The following is an 18,603-nucleotide window of genomic DNA, read 5'->3' as shown; positions in this document are numbered from 1 at the left end:
AACTACCCAGGACATCTTCAGGGAGCGGTGTCTCAGAAAGGCAGTGTCCATTATTAAGGACCTCCAGTACCCAGGGCATGCCCTTTTCTCACTATTATCATCCGGTGGGAGATGCAAAAGCCTGAAGGCACACATTCAGTGATTCAGGAACACCTTCTTCCCCACTGCCATCCGATTCCTAAATGGACCTTGAAGCTTGGACACTACCTCACTTTTTTTAATATACAGTATTTCTGTCTTTGCACACTTAAAAAAATCTGTTCAATACACGTAATTGATTTACTTGTTTATTTGTTATTATGTTTTGTTTTATTTATTATTTTTTCTCTCTCTGCTAGATTATGTATTGCATTGAACTGCTGCTGCTAAGTTAACAAATTTCTTGTCACATATTGGTGATAATAAACCTGATTCTGATTCTGAAACAGAGGGAGTGCTGTTATAGTGTGGTGAACTGACCTCTATCTTGCTGTGGCCAGGCTGCAGCTCTCTTGACACCTCCTCTTACTTACAAAGGACTGCACTCAAGACCATCAAAAAATTGTCTCTGACACTATCACTAATGTTATCAACTCTAGCCAGTTCCCATCCATTGCCATCAAACTTGTAGTTCTATTACTCTGCACCACTCATTTCTACCTCCCACCCAAGTTTCACAAACCTGACTGTACGTGTAGGCCCATTTTCCCTGCCTGCTCCTGCCCTATTAAACTTGTGAATGTATACCTAGACTCCATTCTATCCCCCTTGGTTCAATCCCTTCCTTTCTACATCTGCAGTATCTCACCTGCTCTTAATCTCCTCTGCAACTTTAAATTCTCGGGCCCTGACTGCCTCATTTTCACCATGGATGTCCAGTCCCTTTACACTTCTATCCCCCCCCCCCCCCCCATTAAGGCTTTAAAGCTCTCCACTTCATTCTCAATAGGAGACCCAGCTGGTTCCCCTCCACCACCCTCCTCCTCTGTCTGACAGAGTTGGCCCACAATTTCTCCATCGGCTCCTCCCACTTTCTCCAGGCTGAAGGAGTAGCCAAGGGCTTCAGCTATGACTGTTTTTCATTGGCTACGTAAAACAATCCAAGTTCCAAGCCTTCATTGGTTATGCTGCCCAAGTCTTTCTGCACTACTTTGATGACTCCATTGGTGCTGCTTCATGCACCCATGCTGAGCTTGTCAATTTCAGCAACTTGGCTTCCAACTTCCACAATGCCTGTAAACATACTGTTAATTTCTGACATCTTCTCTTTCTCTCTTTCTCATCTCTCTGTCTCTAGAGATGGAGTCTCTAGAGACTGTCTACCAGTATCTTTTATAAACCTACTGATTCCCATGGTTATATTGACGACGCCTCTTTCCACCCTACCTCCCGTTAAAAAAACCTTCATCTCTGATCCTTCATCTCTTCAGATCCTTCATCTCTGGTACTTCTGTTCCCAAGGTGAGGCTTTCCTTTCCGGGACATCAGAGATGTCTTCCTTCTTTGAATAGCTTTCCGTTCCTCCACCACTGATGCTGCCCTCTCCTCCACTTCTTCCATTTGCTGATGTCTGTGCTCACCCCATCCTCTTGCCGCTTTAACAGTGATAGAGTCCTTTTTGTCATCACCTGCTACCCCACAAGCCTCTGCATCCAACACATCATTCTCCACAACCTCTGTCATCTTCAAAAGGAGCCTATCACCAAACACATCTTTATCTCCCCCCCCCCCCCACCCCATTGCTATCTGCTTTCTGCAGGAATCACTTCCTCCATGATTCCCTTATCCATTCGTCCTTCGCAACAAACCTCCATCCTGACACGTATCCCTGCAAGCGACAGATATGCTATACTTTCCAGCCCTTACATCCATTCAGGGCCTCAAACAGTCTTTCCAGGCGAGCGAACACTTCTGTAAATCTGTTGGGGTCATCTATTGTATCTGGTGCAAGCAATGTGTACTCCACTACATTGGCGAGACCCTATGTTAGTTGGGGGAGCGCTATGTTGAGCACCTCCGCTCCATCCTCCAAAGGTGAACTTCCCAGTGGCCAAGCATTTTACTTCCTATCCCCATTCCCATTCTGACTTGTTGGTCCATGGCCTTGTTTCTTGTCACTATGATGCCACTCTCAGGGTGGAAGAGCAACACTTCATATTCTGTTTAGGTAGCCTCAAACCTATGGCATAATCATTGATTTCTCCTTCTGGTAATTTATTTTCCTTCATCCTTCTCTCTCATTCTATTCTTCACTCTGGCCATTACCTCTTCTCATTAACCTATCATCTCTCCCTGGTGCCCCTCTTTCTTTCCTTTCTCCTATGGTCTACTCTCCTCTCCGTCTATCCTTTACCTTTCCCATCCAGTTGGTTTCACCTATCACTTTCTACTGGATTCTCCTTTCCATCCTGTCCTTCCCCCACCTCCTTATTCTGGCATCTTCCCTGTGCCTTTCCAGTTCTGAGGAAGGATCTCGGTCCAAATGTTAGCTATTTATTTATTTCTATAAATGCTGCCTAACCTACTGAGTTCCTTTAGCATTTAGTTTGTGTTTCCAGCATCTGCAGAAACTCTTGTGTATTAGGAATATTTATTGCTTCCTAATCTTTAATGAAATCAACGACCTTTTCTGAAGAATATTCAGAAATATTGGATACTAATTCAGAGAACTTCATTATTCACTTGTACACGTTATGTTTCTTCATTAATGATGTCTGTTACTGACTTTTTGAGTTGAACTATTGAAAAATAAGCTGAAGTGGTAATGGTGTAATTATCAACTAGCTATAAAGCTGTGTATTAGTTCTCTTGCTTTGAAATTTTGTACAGATAACATTATGTATAAATACTGTAATATGATATTATCAAGTCCTCCATTGACTTCTTGACAATATTATGTGCTAATCTGGAACAATTATTCTGAAAGCTTTTATGATGCTTCATAGAGAACCATTAAGAAAAATGGAGGATAATGTAAGAAATTGGCTTTTAAGAGTGGTAGTTCTAGGGATTGAAGTCCGAACATATTTGAGGTTCATATTGCCCTGTAACAAATGGCAAGGTGGTGGATGTGCTGAAGGAAGCAAGGATGGTGCAAACTGAAAAGTTAGAACTTAAAGAAATTTTGTGTTTAAGGATTAACCATGTAACCATATAACAATTACAACACGGAAACAGGCCATCTCGGCGCTTCTAGTCCGTGTCGAATGCTTACTCTCACCTAGTCCAACCTACCTGCAGTCTGCCCATAACCCTCCATTCCTTTCCTGTCCATATACCTATCCAATTTTTTTTTAAATGACAAAATCGAACCTGCCTCTACAACTTCTACCGGAAGCTTTTTCCACACAGCTACCACTCTCTGAGTAAAGAAGTTCCCCCTCGTGTTACCCCTAAACTTTTGCCCCTTAACTCTCAACTCATGTCCTCTTGTTGGAATCTCCCCTACTCTCAATGGAAAAAAGCCTATCCACGTCAATTCTATCTATCCCTGTCATAATTTTAAATACCTCTATCAAGTCCTCCCTCAACCTTCTACGCTCCAAAGAATAAAGACCTAACTTGTTCAACCTTTCTCTGTAACTTAAGTGCTGAAACCCAGGTAACATTCTAGTAAATTTCCTCTGTACTCTCTTTATTTTGTTGATATCTTTCCTATAATTCGGTGACCAGAACTGTACACAGTACTCCAAATTTGGCCTCACCAATGCCTTGTACAATTTTAACATTACAGCCCAACTCTATACTCATTGCCCTGATTTATAAAGGCCAGCATACCAAAAGCTTTTTTCACCACCCTATCCACATGAGATTCCACCTTCAGGGAACTGTGCACCATTATTCCTAGATCACTCTGTTCTACTGCATTCCTCAATGTCCTACCATTTACCATGTATGTCCTATTTTGATTAGTTCTACCAAAATGCAGCACCTCGCACTTATCAGCATTAAACTCCATCTGCCATCTTTCAGTCCGCTCTTCTAACTGGCCTAAATCTCTCTGCAGGCTTTGAAAACCTACTTCATTATCCACAACGCCACCTATCTTAGTATCATCTGCATACTTACTAATCCAATTTACCACCCCATCATCCAGATCATTAATGTATATGACAAACAACATTGGCCACAGTACAGATCCTTGAGGCACACCACTAGTCACCGGCCTCCAACCTGACAAACAGTTATCCACCACTACTTTCTGGCATCTCCCATCCAGCCACTGTTGAATCCATTTTACTACTTCAATATTAATACCTAATGATTGAACCTTCCTAACTAACCTTCCGTGTGGAACCTTGTCAAAGGCCTTACTGAAGTCCATATAGACAAAATCCACTGCTTTACCCTGGTCAACTTTCCTAGTAACCTCTTCAAAAAATTCAATAAGATTTGTCAAACATGACCTTCCACGCACAAATCCATGTTGACTGTTCCTAATCAGACCCTTTCTATCCAGATAATTATATATACCATCTCTCAGAATACTTTCCATTAATTTACCCACCACTGATGTCAAACCGACAGGCCTATAATTGCTAGGTTTACTCTTAGAACCCTTTTTAAACAATGGAACCACATGAGTAATACGCCAATCCTCCAGCACCATCCCCGTCTCTAACGACATTCGAAATATTTCAGTCAGAAACCCTGCTATTTCTACACTAACCTCCCTCAAGGTCCTAGGGAATATCTGGTCAGGACCTGGAGATTTATCCACTTTTATATTCTTTAAAAGCGCCAGTACCTCCTCTTCTTTAATCATCATATTTTGCATAACTACCCTACTTATTTCTCTTACCTTACACGATTCAATATCCTTCTCCTTAGTGAATACCGAAGAAAAGAAATTGTTCAAAATCTCCCCCCATCTCTTTTGGCTTCACACATAGCTGTCCACTCTGATTCTCTAAGGGACCAATTTTATCCCTCACTATCCTTCTGCTATTAATATAACTGTAGAAACCCTTCAGATTTATTTTCACCTAATTTGCCAAAGCAACCTCATATCTTCTTTTAGCTTTTCTAATTTCTTTCTTAAGATTCTTAAGGTAGAGTTTGTAGGAATTTCTTGAGATGAAGATGTAAACCAGAGGAATTCAAAAATAGAATTATTAAGATTACTTTATGCAGCAGAATTACAGAAGAATGCTTACCTTTGAGCTTCTACAGCTAAATGTTTGTGCATCAATCTGTTGATCATGTGAGTCCGTGTCAATGCAGGAACAAGGAACTGACGTAACATTTAAATGAATACGTTATATCTTTCACGATGTACAAGGTAAAATGCTTTTCTGCTTCAATTATGTTAATCTTTCTCTCTCTTCTTAGTATCTGCCTACAGTGTTGTTTATTCATGAATTGAGCAAGCAAGAAGGAGCTTGGACCATCATTCCCATAATACCACAGTAAGTACCCTCAAGCAAAGTAGACAGAATATCTGGTAGAGGTGATTATGATGACTCGGTGATTAAGTCATGCATTTAGTTTTATGTGTTGTTCTGACAAAATATAATTTTATTATTAGTTTAATGGTGTCCAATCAATGCTGTTATTGTAAATTTATCAAAAATTTGGAACAACTTGGTCTAACAGGACAACAACACAAAATGTGTACGCCGTGGTGTAAAAAAAATTCAGATATAACTGTTAGAATAAACCATGTTGTTTCCTGAGTACCTGCTGCACCTCTATAAAAGCACTCTGTAATGCGGTGCTGACCCTGATGCACCTCTCGTCATGTTAGTGCAGTGAAATGTATGATACATGAGCAGTGATGAGATACTCGGGCTGGAAGTATTTAAAATTTTTTTTTGGATTTTGGGATATTTGCATCTATATAATAAAATAGCTTGGGGATTGACCCAAGTCTAAGCATGAAATCCATTACATATAACTTATACATATACTGTGAAAGTAGCTGTATATAATATTTTTAATCATTTTGTATAAGAAACAATAATGTGTACATTGAACCATCATAAACGTAAGCTGTCACTACCTCGGCTGTCCAGGTGGAGAGTCAGTGGCTATTTGGTCACCATTATTCACAACTCTAAATTTATGCCGGTAAGCAGTCTTTGTCCTACACTTGCTTAACACACATATGTACTCAACAGTAAAAATTATTGCATATCAGTAATATAATGAAAATATAATGTGGGCAGGGTAACAAAAGCAGCACAACAGCGTCGGGAGAAAACCCGAATCAGCTGTTGAACAACAACAAACAATGGCAGGCTTTCAGTCTCCACCTACAACGACTTGGTTTGATTTAAAAGTTTGCAATACACTATATTTGTATTTAATATTTTTTATAGTTTTATGTAAGGTATGAAAACAAAAGATTGAATTTAATCATAGGTTATTAAAAATGAAAACTGAAAAAAGCCAACACTTTATTTTTGATACAATAACGATGCTGGTCATGTTACACTCAAACATGGGATTTTAGGTGGAGATGAAGTTCAGATTTCATGCAAAAATAATATGTTTTGTAATTACCAAAAAAACGTAATGGTCTTTGCTTACAAAGTAAGATAAATGCAGCAGCAAGCACAACAACTATGTTAGTTCTGAGAAACCTGAGGGAAGAAGGTACGTCTTTGTAAGGGGGAACATCAGAAGTGGTTGAGGGACCTGGAAGTGGATGCTTTCGAGATGAGGAGGCTCTGTGCTGGATGACTTTTTTAAATGTTTCCTGCAGTGTTGTCTGTCTCATTAAAAGGGTTTTTGTTGCAGCTATCTTTCTTTGGTTTTTATAAACTAATCTGATTTCTTGTTCTGTTGTGAATGCAGACTACACTAGATCTTCAAAAAGTCCATAATACATTTTCACCATGTCATCTATGGGCAGCTTTTCTACTGTGTTAACAGTATCATCTTCATCTTCGCTATTCATGATCAGTAGATGCTTTATCACCATAAATCTTTAAATATTTAATGCTGTGTCTTTTCTTAAATTTCTGCAATTAAACTTCTGAATATTCACAATTCTCTTCAATTTTGAGTTTGTCATGATAGATTTTGCTTGTTTCATGATCAACATACCATTAAATGGCATATGTTCACTAATCTTTCAATACATGTTTGAGATCTTAATACTTTTCTTTATGGAGTGGTTTTCTATTTTTCATTAGCTCCTTTTAGAAACTTAGAAAGCCTACAGCACAATACAGGCCCTTTGGCCCACAAAGCTGTGCCAAACATGTACTTTTTTCATTACTTTCAGCATAGAACTTTTAACAGTTTATTCTTTTGTTTCTTCGGGTCAGAGATGGTGATCTTTTCTATACCATACTCGTCTGGCAGATGCTTCACGCTTGCACCACACTCAGCATTTTCCAATAACTTGATTTTTTGTGTTATAATTTCTTCCTTTTCTTTTCATTATTGCCTATAGGGGTGATTGCAGGTCTTTCTGACATTTTCAACAATATCTTCACAGCACAGAGCAGCAAAGGAACATGGTCATCTCTGTGAGTAAAGCATGAAGGTCTGGCAATGATGACTGCTGAAAACAAACTCAGAGTGTGTGAGGTCACTTCTCAGAACTATCTGTGGTGCGCATTGCCTGGGAACCTTGCTGATGTCTTGTGCAATTTTGCACTTGTGACTTCATGTCAGCCCTATAAAAAATTTCGGATTTTTAATTTCTGGATAAGGGATACTCAGTCTGTAATTGCCTTTGATATCTACCACAGGTAGAAGTGAATTTTCAACACAAAGCGCTTGGAAAGTTATCATTGATCAAATGTGATGGCTTATTTCATTTTCTTTACATCTTTTTGATTGAGTTAAATTGTGTTTTTGTGCATATGTGCCAGATGAACACTTTAATTCCAGGTAACTTTCACTTTTATCACAGGGAAAATAATGAAAGCAGTATACTTAAAATTAATTTTGTTCAACGAATGTAGATACATAAAACTGCAATTTTTTTTAGAAATGTGAAACATAAGCTTACATGTTTAACACTTAAATGTTGTGATCAGATCTAAAATTTCTTCATAGAAATGTATTCTGACAAATGAACTAAAAGCAGAGTGGATGCAGTAAATGGTGGTGGGGATTGATATTAATCATATCTAGTTGGAGCTACCTGTGGCTCTCTCAGGACAAGATGATGGACAAAGAGCTTGACAGTAAAATTCCAATGATGGGATAAGAAAGGTTATATCAAGAATGAATTTTTGGAATCTGAGTCAAGACTTTCTATTGTATCCCTACCGATGATGTACAAATTGAATGCAGATGGTGCTGCATAAGCATAGCCTTTACAGGAGACTACTTTTGGATGAATAAAAGTGAAACTAATTGAGGACTGCAATTGGGGACAATGAAATACATCATTTTCAAGAACGCTGAAGTACCTCATGACCTCAGAACTTTCAAAGTTATTTTTAGAGGTAATGGAGAAATAATATTAAAAATAGTAGCCAGTTTATGTACAGCAAGGTCACACAGGAAAAATATGATTGTGACAGAATATGTGAATTTCAATGATGCTGTTTAAATACTGATATTATTCTTCTAATTAATACGGTGATCTTTAGCTTTAGATACCAGAAAAGACTGTAATTTAATATTTATTCCACATTCTTCCAGAACTGTGCAGGAATATCACTTGTCTGTTTGGTATATTATGGGTACCTTGGAGACGTAATGTGGTTGATTTACTTTGACTCTTTCTCATGCTCCTTTGTAAACAGTTTAACCAGCATCTGCGGAATATCTTGGGTTTATAATCTGGGATATTTATGTACTGGTTATGTCCAATTTGTAAATTGGACATAAATTGCCTGCCGAGCGGGCAGCGGAGTCTGTGGAAGTAGAGTCCTGGGCTTTGGCTAAGTGGGCTTCGGCGTAAGGGGACTTCGGTAAGCTTGTGTGATTGCTCGCTGAGGGGAAGAAGGTAAGGTCACTAGGTGCTTTTTAGACTTATTCTATCAATCCAGTTCAGGTATGGGGGAGACAATCAGAGCAGTGGTGTGCTCCGTATGCAGGATGTGGGAGGTCAGGGTCAACACAGTTGTCCATGATGACCACACCTGCAAAAGGTGCGTCCAGCTGCAGCTCCTATCAGCCCGAGTTAGGGAGTTGGAGTGGGAGCTGGATGAACTACGGATCATTCGGGAGGCAGAGGCAGAGATAGATAGGGGTTATCAGGAGGTAGTCACACCAAAAATCCAAGAAGTAAACAGATGGGTGATGGTCCAGAGAGGCAGAGGGAGCAGGCAGAGAGAGCAGAGCACCCCTGCGGCCATTCCCATTAACAATAAGTATACCGTACTGGATACTGTTGATGGGGATGACCTACCAGGAATGAGTTGTAGTGGTCCTGCCTCTGGCACGGAGGTTGAACCCTCAACTAGAAAGGGGAGGAGGGAAGAGAAGAGAGCGATAGTTTTAAGGGATTCTATAGGAGATTTTGTGGGGCAGATCGGGAGTCTCGGATGGTATGTTGCCTCCCTGGTGCCAGGGTCCGGGACATCTCAGATCGGGTGCAGACTATTCTTGAGAACAAGGGCATGAACCCAGATGTAGTGGTCCATGTAGGGACCAACGATGTAGGTAAGGTGAGTGAGGGGGTCCTGCTTAGAGAGTTCAGGGAGTTAGGAGTGAAACTGAAAGGCAGGACCTCCAGGGTGACAATCTCGGGATTGCTACCTGTGCCACGTGCGAGTGAGGCGAAGAATAGAATGATTATGCACATTAATACGAGGCTGAGAGCATGGTGCAGGAAGGAAGGGTTCAGGTTTTTGGATAATTGGTCTTTGTTCCAGGGACATTGGGATCTGCTTCGAAGGGATGGTCTACATCTGAACTGGAGGGGTACTAAAATTCTTGCAGGAATGTTTGCCAGTGCTGCTCGGGGGGGGGGGGGGGTTTAAACTAGATGTGCAGAGGGCAGGGATCCAGATTACGAGAGAAGATGATATGATGAAGGATAAGGGACAGGTGGGGAATACACGTTTCGCAAATATTAATTGTGTAAAGGAGAAAGGTGAGACAGAACATGTGTTGGAAAAGTTACATGTACAGAGGGTTGGTCAGAAGGAGCATGGGGTTAAATGTGTAGAAGGTTTGGGTGATCTTGAGAAGGTCATCAAAATTCAAGGTGCAATTAGCCCGATGGAAGTTCAAGGAGCTGTGTTATGTACAATAGACAGTGTTTTAAGCAAAGAGAGGAGGAATGGGCTAAGAATTCTATACTTGAATGCGCGTAGTGTCAGAAATAAGACAGATGAGCTTGAAGCTCAGATGAAAATGGGGAACTACGATATTGTTGGGATAACGGAGACATGGCTGCAAGGGGATCAGGCCTGGGAATTGAGTGTACCAGGGTATACGTGCTATCGTAGAGACAGAAATATGGAAAGAGGGGGTGAGGTGGCCCTGTTGGTGAGGAATGAGATTCAGTCCTTAGCAAGAGGTGACTTGGGAACAGGGGAAGTAGAGTCTGTGTGGATTGAGCTGAGGAACAGTAAGGGTAAAAAGACCCTAATGGGTGTTGTGTACAGGCCCCCAAACAGTAGCGTAGATATTGGGTACAAGTTGATTAGGGAGTTAACATTGGCATGTGCTAAAGGTAATGCAGTCGTTATGGGAGATTTCAACATGCAGGTGAACTGGGAGAATCAGGTAGGTGCTGGACCCCAGGATAGGGAGTTTGTGGAGTGTCTAAGGGATGTATTTTTGGAACAGCTTGTGCTTGAGCCAACCAGGAACGAGGCTATTTTGGACTTGGTGATGTGTAATGAACAGGAATTGATAAGTGATCTTGAAGTAAAGGAGCCATTAGGAAGTAGTGATCATAACATGATAAGTTTTTATCTACAATTTGAGAGGGAAAAGGGCAGATCAGAGGTGTCAGTGTTGCAATTAAATAAAGGAGACTACGGAGCCATGAGGGAAGAGCTGGCCAAAGTTAAATGGGCGGATGCCCTGGCAGGAAAGACAGTGGATCAGCAGTGGCAGATATTCTTGGGGATAATACAAAAGATGCAAAAGCAGTTCATTCCAATGAGAAGGAAGGATTCATAGGGGGGAAGGGGCCACAGTGGTTGACAAAGGAAGTCAGAGATTGATTAGCATTAAAGAAAAAGAAGTATGACAGGGCTAAGATGAGTGGGAATACAGATGATTGGGAAAGTTTTAAGGAACAGCAGACCTTAACTAAAAAAGCAATACGGAGAGAAAAAATCAGGTATGAGCTCAGTCTAGCCAGGAATATAAAAGGGGATAGCAAAAGCTTTTTTAGCTATGTGAAGAGAAAGAAGATAGTTAAGAACAATGTTGGCCCCTTGAAGAATGAATTGGGAGAAATTGTTATGGGAAACAGGGAAATGGCAACAGAATTTAATGTGTACTTTAGATCTGTCTTCACCAGGGAGGACACAAGCAATCTCCCAGATGTATGGATGGGCCAGGGTCATAAGATATCAGAGGAATTGAGACAGATTGACATTAGGAAAGAAACTGTGATGAGTAGACTGGTAGGACTGAAGGCTAATAAATCCCCGGGTCCAGATGGTCTGCATCAGAGGGTTCTAAAAGAGGTGGCTCAGGAAATTGCGGATGCATTGGTAATCATTTTCCAATGTTCCTTAGATTCAGGATCAGTTCCTGAAGATTGGAGAGTGGCTAATGTTATCCCACTTTTCAAGAAGGGAGGGAAGGAGAAAACGGAGAACTATCGCCCTGTTAGCCTAACGTCAGTCGTGGGGAAGATGCTTGAGTCCATTATTAAGGACGAAATAGTGGCATATCTTGATGGCAATAATAGGATTAGGCCGAGCCAGCATGGATTTACCAAGGGCAAATCATGCTTGACTAATCTGTTGGAGTTTTTTGAGGGTGTAACAAGGATGTTAGACGAGGGTAAGCCAGTGGATGTAGTGTACCTAGATTTTCAGAAGGCAATCGATAAGGTGCCACATAGGAGATTGGTGAGTAAAATCAGAGCTCATGGCATTGGGGGCAGGGTTTCAACATGGATAGAAAACTGGTTGGCAGATAGAAAGCAAAGGGTAGCAGTAAATGGGTGTTTCTCGGACTGGCTGGAGGTGACTAGTGGGGTACCACAGGGCTCTGTATTGGGACCACAGCTCTTTACGATTTATGTCAACGATTTAGGTGAGGGCATTGAAAACTATATCAGCAAGTTTGCTGACGATACTAAACTGGGTGGCAGTGTGACATGCGAAGAGGACGTTAGGAGAATACAGGGAGACTTGGATAGGCTGGATGAGTGGGCAGATACTTGGCAGATGTCATTCAATGTGAATAAATGTGAAGTTATCCACTTTGGAAGCAGGAACAAGAGGGGAGAGTATTGTCTGAACGGTGTAGAGTTAGGTAAGGGAGAAATGCAAAGAGACCTAGGAGTCCTAGTTCATCAGTCAATGAAGGTGAATGAGCAAGTGCAACAGGCAGTGAAGAGGGCAAATGGAATGTTGGCCTTTGTTACAAGGGGAATTGAGTACAAGAGCAAGGATGTCCTTTTGCATTTGTACAGGGCCCTGGTGAGACCACACCTGGAATATTGTGTACATTTTTGGTCTCCAGGTTTAAGGAAGGACATTCTGGCAATTGAGGAAGTGCAGCGTAGATTCACTAGGTTGATTCCTGGGATGGCAGGGCTGTCTTACGCAGAGAGATTGGAGAGATTGGGCTTGTACACACTGGAATTGAGGAGATTGAGAGGGGATCTGATTGAAACGTTTAAGATAATTAAAGGATTTGATAGGATTGAGGCAGGAAATATGTTCCAGATGTTGGGAGAGTCCAGTACCAGAGGGCATGGATTGAGAATAAGAGGTCAGTTATTTAAAACAGAGTTGAGGAAAAACTTCTTCTCCCAGAGAGTTGTGGAGGTGTGGAATGCACTGCCTCGGAAGACGGTGGAGGCCAATTCTCTGGATGCTTTCAAGAAGGAGCTAGATAGATATCTGATGGATAGGGGAATCAAGGGATATGGGGACAAGGCAGGGACTGGGTATTGATAGTGAATGATCAGCCATGATCTCAGAATGGCGGTGCAGACTCGAGGGGCTGAATGGTCTACTTCTGCACCTACTGTCTATTGTCTATAAACAGAACTATAAGGTCCATACTCACATAATTTTTGTTCAATATGCACTTGCAAGTGTGTTTAATCTTTCATCCCATTTCCGTACAGAACTGCTAATTATGCTGTAGGTTACACTATGCTAACTTTTTTATTTTGCTGTGTTTGTCAGATATGACTTACCACACATATGCCATGAGTGTTATTTTATTAAGAGCATGTGAAAGCTTACCTTTTGGCCATTTATGATTATGGCCCAGGAACTGGAATGTGCCATTATAGCTTCTCTACAGTGGTGCTGGAAAGTTTGTGAACCATGTAGAATTTTCTCTATTTCTGCAAAAATATGACCCAAAATGTGATCAGATCTTCACTTAAGTCCTAAAACTCGATAAAGAGAACTCAGTTAAATAAATAACACAAAAACATGATACTTGTTTATTTATTTATTGAGAAAAATGATCCAATATTACATATATTTGTTGGAAAAAGAATGTGTGTCTCTGGGGTAACACCTTCTACGAAAGCTGTTTGGAGTCAGGTATTCCAATCAATGAGATGAGATTGGAGGTGTGGGTTGTAGAGGTGCCCTGCCTAATTAAAAGAAAGACACACGCAGTTGAGTTACTGACACATCCTGCTCTTCTCAAGAAAGATCTGTTTATGTGCACCATGCCGTGATCAAAACAACTTTCAGAGGACCTTGGAAGAAGAAATGTAGAGATGCATGAAGTTGGAAAAGTCTATAAAAGCATTTCTAAAGACCTGAGTGTTCATCAGTCCACAGTTAGAGAAATTGTCTACAAATGGAGGAAACTCAGTACTGTTGCTGTTCCCCCTAGGAGTGGGCATCCTGCAAAGATCACACCAAGAGCACATCCTTCAATTCTGAAGGAGATGAAAAAGAACTCAACGGTAACAGTAAAAGACCTGCATTATTCTCTAGAACTTGCTACTCTTGTTCATACGTCTGCTATAAGAAAAGCACTGAACAAAAAAAAAGTTCATGGAAGGACACCAGGGAAGAAGCAGGCTCTCTAAAAAAACACTGCTGCATGTCTCAAGTTTGCAAAAGACCACCTAGATGTTCTGGGACAGTTTTGGGACAATGATCTGTGGACAGATGAGACAAAAGTTGAACTGTTTTGGCAAATGCACGTTGCTATATTTAGAGAAAAAAAAGGCACTGCACACCGACACCAAAATGTTATCACAACTGTGAAGCATGGTGGAAAGAGTATCATGGTTTGGGGCTGCTTTGCTGTCTCAGCCTGGACATCATTGAGGGAACAATGAATTCAAAATTGTATCAAGACATTTTACAGGAGAATTTCAAGGTAGCAGTCTGTCACCTGAAGCTTAATAGAAGTTGGATAATATAACGATCCAAAAGGCAAGAGTAAATCAACAACAGAGTGGTTTAAAAAAAGAAGAAAATTCATGTTTTGGAATAGTCAAGTCAAAGTCCTGACCTTAAAAAAAAATCCTATAGAAATGTTATGGAATGACTTGAAGCAAGCAGTTTATGCAAGGAAACTCACCAACATCCCAGAGTTGAAGCAGTTTTGTATGGAGGAATGACCTAAAGTTCCCCCAAGCCAATGTGTAGAACTGATCAATAATCACCAGAAATGTTTGATTGAAGTTATTGGTGTACAAGGGAGTCACACCAATTACAGAAAGCAAAGATTCACATACTTTTTCCAACTAATACTTGTAATATTAGATCATTTTTCTTAATAAATAAATGAACAAGTATAATGTTTATGTATTATTTATTTAATTAGGTTCTCTTTATCTAATTTTAGGACTTGCTTGAAGATCTGATCACATTGTAGGTCATATTTATGCAGAAATAAAGAAAATTCTACAGGATTCACAAACTTTCTAGCACTACTGTATATGGATGAGAAGTTGTTGCCAGTGGAAGCTGTGGTGTGGAAGGATGGTTGTGAATGCCGCAGAGTGTTTGGGGGGCACCAGGGAATTGTAGCCTTGTGGGCACGCAGCAAGAGATGATTGAGACTTAGTTACATGAGACTTGTGCAATCAGAGCATTGGAAAGCCAGGGCCTTGTAGGATTGTAGCATTGAAACACTTGGGCTATGGCGGTGAGGTGCTTCTTGGTGAATTGGTTGTAAACAGGGACCAGATTGGTGGTCAACCATTTCTGTGTTTCACTTTATCCGAAACACATTTTCAAATGCACAGCATTGAAATAAACCGAACTATGTGATCTAATTTCTGAAATAGTTTTTTCCCCCTATCCAACTTCTTGAGAATCAGCGAACAGTTTATTATATGAAAACTTCAATATAACTAAACCAGGAACTCAGTGTTCCTTGGGGGCCCAGACTAAATAATTTATCTGCAGGATCTGCTGAATAAATGCTGCTTCTATCAATAAATGGAAATGTAATCTTGTTAATAAAAACAGAAAATGCTGGCAGAATTCAGCAGGCCAGACAGCGTCTATGGGAGGAGGTAGTGACGACGTTTCGGGCCGAAACCCTTCATCAGGAGTCAATGTAATCTTGTTACTCTTTTTTGATAGTTTTCTAAAACAAAGATTCAGAGCAATTATAGATAAATCTGACAATTTAGGTTTTATAATTTAATACAAACTAAATCATCAAGGAATGGTCATATTGTAAAGCAACATTGTCGTTTGAACAAACATGTGATTCATTGTAGGGGATGTTACAACCCTTACAGTTCTCAAATTCCTTTTGGAGATTAAAATTCACTACTGTTATTCTGTTGTTCCCAAGTTTATCATGGAAGCGCTTTATCCCTCCACTTCTGCTCTGCAGTCCTCCAATGACAGTACTTTCCAGCAACTATAGTGTGCTGCTGGTCAATGAATGTCTCTATGCGTTATGGATAAGAATTCTTAATTATCCAAAATTATTAAAGGATTCCTCACCGCATCTGAAATGTTCAATTTCCAAAGCCATAATAAAGAGATTGGGTGGTGGAAATGGGGAGTTTAATAACATAACTGTAAAAGTTGAACAAAAACCTAGTAACCATTGATTCTCATTTATGAGTTTTGACAAATAAGATGTTGAAACCAAAGTAAGTGATTATCAGCGTGCTATGTAATGACAATAGCAAGGTCTAATATATGTATTGCCACGTTGAATAAGCTGCTCAGATTCACTGATTAATCTGTTCTTTCAGTTCATTTATGAAGAAAGATCATTGGAGTAAAGAATAAAGACGTTGCTTTATTGAAACCTTAGGTGCCATTATTTCTTAGTCAAGTGCCATACACGTTCTTTATCTTTTTTTACTGACATAGAGTGGAACATAGAGTAAAACCCCTGCTTTACTTGAAATAAATTGTTGCTTTACAGGCCACCTGGGTGGTGGGACCTGAGGAGATGAAAGGACCGTTGTTGCATTGTACAAGGTTGCAAGTAAAAGTGCTGTAATTTGGGGAATGGTAAATTGGTAAGGAAGAGCGGACCAGGAAGTCTTAAATTGAATGAATCCTTCAAAATGTTGAAAGCAATGGGAAGCGTTAATTGATGAAATTTCTTTTCAGTTTTGATGAAATGTTGCACACCTGAAACATAGGTTTTTCTTTTTTCAGATGCTGCCTAACCAGCAGGTCAATGTTCGTTTTAGGTTTCCAGCATCTGCAGTGTTTTGATTTCTTTTTAGCATAACTTGCTCCTCCAGACAAAGTGAATGAAAAATTCAAGTGTTGCTTGCATGTGCTGGAAGTATGAGGAATAGAACCTGGGTAACACCAAGCCCTTTAAAACAGTGATTTGTTGGTAAATGGATGGTAACAGTTCAGTTAGGTGTTTGAGTCCGTGTCTGTCTAACGAAGAGCATCACCTTGCCGGACCGTTGAAGAGTGACGAGAGGAAGCTCTGCACTTAGGGGCCTTAAGTTTCAGACACTGATGTCATTTCATGAACAGCAGGGTTCTGGGATCGATTATTGACAAACACTGGCAAGGACATTGGTGGGTGAATTCATTAATGTTCTGAAGAAAGCAACTAATTCATGCTTCACAGAGCTTATTTTGTATCCCCAGGGCAGCACTTAAGCAATGCCTGCAGCGTATTGAAGGATGGATTTCTGGTGTTCATAGGTGCTTGCAAAGTTCATGTAAAACATGATGGTTGCAGTTATGCTTATAATTGTCTGAGTTTTCACTATAGCTCTCAACAAACGATGACTTCTGCTCACACTGATGTGAGATATTGGCCTTCAAATTCTACATAATAGTTGTGTTAAGGAAGGAAGGAAGGAAGAATATCCTCCAGATATTCCCATTGGAGGTTTTCAGCAAGCAAGGCCTGAGGGTGTTGTTGGGTGGCAGTGCTAAGCAGACTCTCAAGATTTAATCTTGGCTTGATCTGCTTTTTATGAACCCTCCTTTCTTTCATGAGTCTGATGGACATGGTGGTACAGATCACGCAGTGTTCTGTCCAGCAGCCATCTGCCCTCGTGATATTCACATCACGGTGGTTTCTAGCACGGAAGATGACAGAGTCATTGAGATGCCATTGTTTAGATCGGGGTGCTGCAAGATGTCTTGAATTTGTTTTTCCGCCAAAAAAGTGTGTTGATGATAAGACAGAAGTAGTAGTCCATCTGAGTAGTCCAATGTCTTCCTTTCCAAAGGAAAGTACTTTTCCAAAGGTTGAAGTCTCAACTGACCCTGGCATTGACATCCTCTAAGAGAATTATCTTGGGGATGCTCAACAGTGTCACATTTAGGCAGGCGTAGTAGGCCTCTTTTCCATAGAATCTAGAGTTGGTGCATAAGCTCTCATGACAGTTGCCTTCTGGTTGTCGGCAAGCACCAGATGGATCATCAGCTGCCTTCCCTTTCCAGAAAAAAATGTGATCATCCTTCTCCTTCAGTTGCCCTTTGTCTGCCATATGGGTTTCAGAAAGAGCTGCTGGGTCAGTCTAGCATCCCCTCAATTCTCTGGTGATGATCTCAGTTTTCCTCTCTGTTGCACTTTCTATCCACGTGCACACATTCCAGGCTCCAAAGGTATTTTTTCTTTATTTCTTACCACATATGGTGATCCCTCTAGACACAGTAATTGCAGTCAGGATGTTGAGGCAGGCTATTCTTAAGGAACGTTTTTTAGCTCCTTTCCTGTGTGGGGTGAGTAAAGTGGATCGTAAATAGGGCTGCTCAGTCGTGAGTTCAGCTGATGAAGGGCTCTTTCTGCGTCAGTCCAACAGCCCAGTGACTGAATCAAACACCCACCAGCCAATGTGCCAGCTCATGACTAGGGACTTTCAGACCTGACAATACCGCCGTCTTTGCCGCTTCCTGATCGCCTTGAGACTTCATCTGTAATGTTAGGGTGGATTCCCTTAATGGAGAATGCCTGTGCGTGACTTTGTTTAATGTGAGGAGGCTGATTCGCAGGCAGCCACCACTTAGTCCTTCACAGATCAGCCTCAGGGTCCAGTGGCATGGAGTGCAAGACGTCTAGGAACCCGTCACTGCCACGCCTTTCTTCTGCTTTCACTGTCATTGTGATGTGTCAACATCTTCCAAAGTTCCACTG

At 40.8% G+C, this 18,603-nt stretch overlaps 1 protein-coding gene across 2 annotated transcripts in view; it reads left to right on the top strand.

Annotated features, from left to right (window-relative positions):
- The window catches only part of b3glcta (beta 3-glucosyltransferase a), a 190,201-nt gene that overhangs the window by 62,008 nt on the left and 109,590 nt on the right, over nt 1-18,603 (top strand). For both annotated transcript variants that reach the window (XM_059964118.1, XM_059964117.1), the window contains exon 5: nt 5,311-5,387. In XM_059964118.1, the coding sequence (XP_059820101.1) occupies nt 5,311-5,387 (77 nt within the window). The remainder of the gene's footprint in view (nt 1-5,310; nt 5,388-18,603) is intronic.

Source organism: Hypanus sabinus, chromosome 3 (genome assembly GCF_030144855.1).
Source record: "Hypanus sabinus isolate sHypSab1 chromosome 3, sHypSab1.hap1, whole genome shotgun sequence".
Lineage (NCBI taxonomy): Eukaryota > Metazoa > Chordata > Chondrichthyes > Myliobatiformes > Dasyatidae > Hypanus > Hypanus sabinus.
The sequence above is the reverse complement of the archived record's forward strand: the minus strand, read 5'-3'. Positions and strand labels throughout refer to the sequence as shown.